The sequence below is a fragment of the Cryptomeria japonica genome, chromosome 3 (genome assembly GCF_030272615.1).
Source record: "Cryptomeria japonica chromosome 3, Sugi_1.0, whole genome shotgun sequence".
NCBI classification, from domain to species: Eukaryota; Viridiplantae; Streptophyta; class Pinopsida; order Cupressales; family Cupressaceae; genus Cryptomeria; species Cryptomeria japonica.
In genome coordinates, this window is record NC_081407.1 from 211,926,840 (window position 1) to 211,931,146 (window position 4,307).

Genomic DNA, 4,307 nt, shown 5'->3' on the forward strand with positions numbered 1-4,307 from the left:
ACATTTCTTGGTACTTAGATGTTTTTCACATCTAGTGTTGCCATCAATGCCAAAGGGGGAGATTGTTGGCCATTTGGTGAAATTGATTATGTGTTGCATTGATGTTTTGTCATTGATGTCAACACTAGATGTTTGGATGCTTTTGGTCCCGACAGGTTGAGTGAGTTTTGGTTGACTTGGATCCGACTTGATCTGACAGGCTTCGGTATAATCTGGTGATGGAATTGGTTTGTTCATAATGCTTATACTCATACTTGATCACTTGGCTCTGGTTTGGTGATTAGATGCTATCTTGTCAGCTTAGAAGATTGACTTCTGGTTCCAGTGAGGGTTTCATCGATAGAGCTTGTGGTGGAGATCTTTGATGAATTGCATAAGTGGTGTTGGTATAGCTTCTAATGGAGTTTCAGGATGCTGTTTGTAAACATTTTCGAGACTTGACGTTTGGAGATCATTGCTGAAGTGTGTGGACCTATACTTGGTCCTAGTTTATCTAGGTTATGGACCGACATTAATGTAATGTGTGGATAGGACCTATTGTTGTATTTATGAGATGTCTTATTGGTTGATATTACTTGTTTGGTTTGTTGTCATTTTGGTGCATTTTGTATGACCGATGAATGATACGGTTGTCATTGTTGGCAACATTATCTTCCAAGTCTTCATAGTCTATCGACAGTAAGTAGATCGGTATATAGAGGTTAACTGGCTAAGAAATGTGTAGACATGGTAAGAAGTGAGTAGACCGACACACATGAGGTCAACCAACAAGTAGTGAGTAGACCGACACATAGGAGGTCAATCGACAAGCAGTGAGTAGACCAACATAGAAGAGGTCAATCGACTAAGTAGTGAACAAATCGATATATAGGAGGTAATCGGGTAGGTAGATTTTGATTGGTACACCGATAGAGTCTGTAACCGATAGACTTGGTAACATTCAGTTAACATCCCATTAAACTAACAACCTTCTCCAGTCAACCAACAGACTTATCGGCATGAACGACTATTTTGACAAAGATTCCTGGAATGATTTCCTGGAGATTGATTTATGGAATGATAATAGAATTTTGAATTAGATGTTTTGGAGGGAAATTTGGAGACAAAATAAAAGGTTAATAAATTCACTCAATTCATTTTGATGAGGTTGCTTTTCCTATGAAAATAGATCTGAAAAAGGGTGAATAGAGGGGGAGTAGAGCAGAATGCAGAGCTGAGGATCAGAGAATTGGCAGAGTGCAGACTTGAAGGTATAAGTAGAAAATCAATGTTGTGCAGAGAAGATACAACTGGTGCAGATAGAGTATGATTTTCAGTGTGATCTGATAAAGCTATCAGTAGCCACTCCAGCAGATCATCTTTCTATTTCTTTCTAACCATTGCAACTAAAATCCCTTAATAGGGTGGACTTTAATAGGTCCCATTGTAAAAATCCATTAACAGGGTGTTATCTTAATTGATGATCCTAAGACCTTTAACAAGGCTACCTTTAACATGGTAAAGGAACTGACAGGCCTTAATCAAAATCCCTTAATCAAGTGGCACCTAATAGTGTCTTTGTTATCTCCTAACAAGGATGGCTCCTCACTGGGCGTACTCTAGAAGAGTACAAATTCATGCATGCATATTCTTTTGTAGTAATTATTTATATTGATGAATGTTAAGCTAGTGCAAACTTGAGTTAAAAGTTTTAATTATGTAAAATCGGTAAAGTTCTGATTCACCCCTCCCCTCTCAACACTGGTTGGGACTCACATGGTCTAAGGCTGACATGGTTTGTAATTATGTAATCAGTTTATTGTCTAGTGGCCGACCTGATTGTTTATGGTCGAGGGTTTGTATAAATAGATGTAAGATCTCATTGTAGATCATCATGGTTAATGTAAGAGGTCATGGTCAAGGAATGTAATTGGGAATAATTTAATATCATTTAGGCAGAGGAGTTGGTCGATCATTGGAGATCGAATTGGGTTTGTGTAAGAGGATTTAGTCCTCCAGTATTGAGCTTAACCGACATTGTGCTCAAGCATAGGAGATGCTATCTTTTGCAGTTCAATACTTCTCTGGATTATAGTCTGGATTTCTATGTAGTCAGTGAGACTCCTTTTATGACAAGTAGTGTGCTCTAGGTTGTTGGCCTTTCTGCAAGTATAGGCCCCTTCATTGTAATTCACATACTTACTATAGAAGTATTGTCTGACTGTGGGTAGGCTTCCCACCGTGGTTTTTCCCTTTATGGAGTTTTCCACGTACAAATTTTGGTTTTATGTGGATGGATTTTATTTTGTGATTATTGTTTATGATTAAATGGATTAACTGCTATTCTGATATTATTGTTTTGGGTTCTGGTATTAAAGTTTTAATTGCTAATGCTTCTAGTAATATGTGACAACTAGTTCACCCCCGTTTCAGTTGTCTTCTGGTTATCTGAACTGTCTAACATTAGTGTTGCGGGGAAAGCGGTGGTAATTCAATGCATTGTTTTTGCTATCCCAAGGCAGCAAAAGGGTTAACAATTAGGGATTCCCATGCAACGAAGGGACAAAAGATTAATGTCGATGTAGGATAGTGGGAATAAAGATGATCAGAAGAAGCTCATGCCCAATAGGGTTCAGATGCGAATAAGAAATGTGGTGTGGGGAATGGATCGTTAAGGGATTCAATACTCCCTACCACCCTGTGAGGATGAAGACCAAAATACAAAAGTCAAAGAAGAATCAAGTCAAACAGGATGACTTGGAGGACAACGAGGAACGTATGAAAAGTGAACAATGTTACCCTGCAAGGGTAAAAGAAGCTTGTAAAGTCTAATGTGGGATAAGAGGGATAGAAGGGGATGGTTGTCTATGCTATCTCACATCGGTAGATGTGATGCATGAAACAAAGAATGATGCATTCTTTTGGAATGAGGAGATGTCCAATACAGGCCAATAGGATGTTCAATGATGATGAGGAGGATCTTCCACATAGGAGAATAGTTCATTTTAGGAAGGTGATGCGGGGTATTTAGAGAGAGAGAACAAAATTCTCCTCGCTATTCCATGGGAAGAGAACTTAAAAGGGAAATAAAGTGTTGAATTCTCAAAATTCAAAGGTGGCCAAAGGAGATATATTACGTGCCATGTCAATAGTGAAAAGGACAATTAGGGGGTAATCTCAACCGTTCATTTGTGTAATCGACAATCAAATTCAAATTTCAAGCCACCAAGCCGAGGTGCCATGCACATATGAATTAATGGTGATTAATGTATGCACCATAAAAGTGAATTTCAAGGGTCATTTGTAAGCACATAACATCCATAGAGTAACCAGAATGCTTTCCTGATGATTAAAGAGTGAATCTGTGCAACCAAATTGCATCCTAAACTAGTAAGTAACTGATAAAACTATACATTTTAATTTTGAAGCTGTGTTTTGAATTGTTCGGGGGGGTTTTTTAGGAAACAATTGTGTTAATTGCCCTAGTTGTGGGAGTTCCCTATCTTCTTTAATTGTGTTCTTCTCATTTTTAAAAAGTGAAAATGGCATCCTCCTCAAGTGCTCCCACCTCGTCTGCCTCAATAGTACAGGCTGCAACAAGCTCATCTGACCTTGAAATTACCCATTCCATCCCACTTATCATAGTTCACCCACTACCTAAGATTGTTGATGTACCTTCAAATAATCCACTCCCTCCTCTTGCTACCACTGCTGCCACTGAAGCTGAACCAAGCACCTTGCCAAAAGAAAACCCTCCTAAGACCAAAAGGAAGAGCGTAGCCAAGACAATTATAGTCTTAACTGATGATGAATCATCAAACGAGCCTAACCCTCCTCCCAAACAAAGGAAACATACTCCAAAAAGGAGGAAACCCACTACAAAGTCCTCTACCGAAAAATCATCTGCAAAGGCTTTATCTACAAAGAATCCACCAACTGAGAAACAAAACCCACAAGGACAGGCTTTTGAACCTAAGAAGAGGAAGGCTCTTGCAAAGAAGACTATACCCAAAGCCTTTAAGAAAAAAGAATAGAGCTCTGCAGAAGGGGAGCAAGTTCCTGCTCAATCTAAACAATCTGCAGAGCCATTAGTTCCATTAGCCTTTGCAAAGACTGTAGAAGAAATTGAGAAGGAGGTAGAGGAACAACTAGAGGAGTTGGAGCAGAGGAAGAAAAGAGAGGGAAGGAGGCTCCACCAGGATCTCTTATAATTGTGCCAGGGCTCTAGAATGAAGGAGGGCATGAAGGATGCATTTGGAGATAGTGAATCAGGATGTAGAGATGCCCACACCACTGATAGAGGGTGGAACATATTTTACAACTTCTAT

General features: G+C 39.2%; 1 protein-coding gene across 1 annotated transcript; it reads left to right on the forward strand.

The window, feature by feature from the left end:
- The first annotated feature begins 3,521 nt into the window (after window positions 1-3,521).
- On the forward strand, window positions 3,522-4,013 carry LOC131874042 (extensin-like). The gene has a single exon (XM_059217257.1). The coding sequence runs from the start codon at window positions 3,522-3,524 to the stop codon at window positions 4,011-4,013; it is 492 nt and encodes a 163-aa protein (XP_059073240.1).
- The last annotated feature ends 294 nt before the right edge of the window (window positions 4,014-4,307 follow it).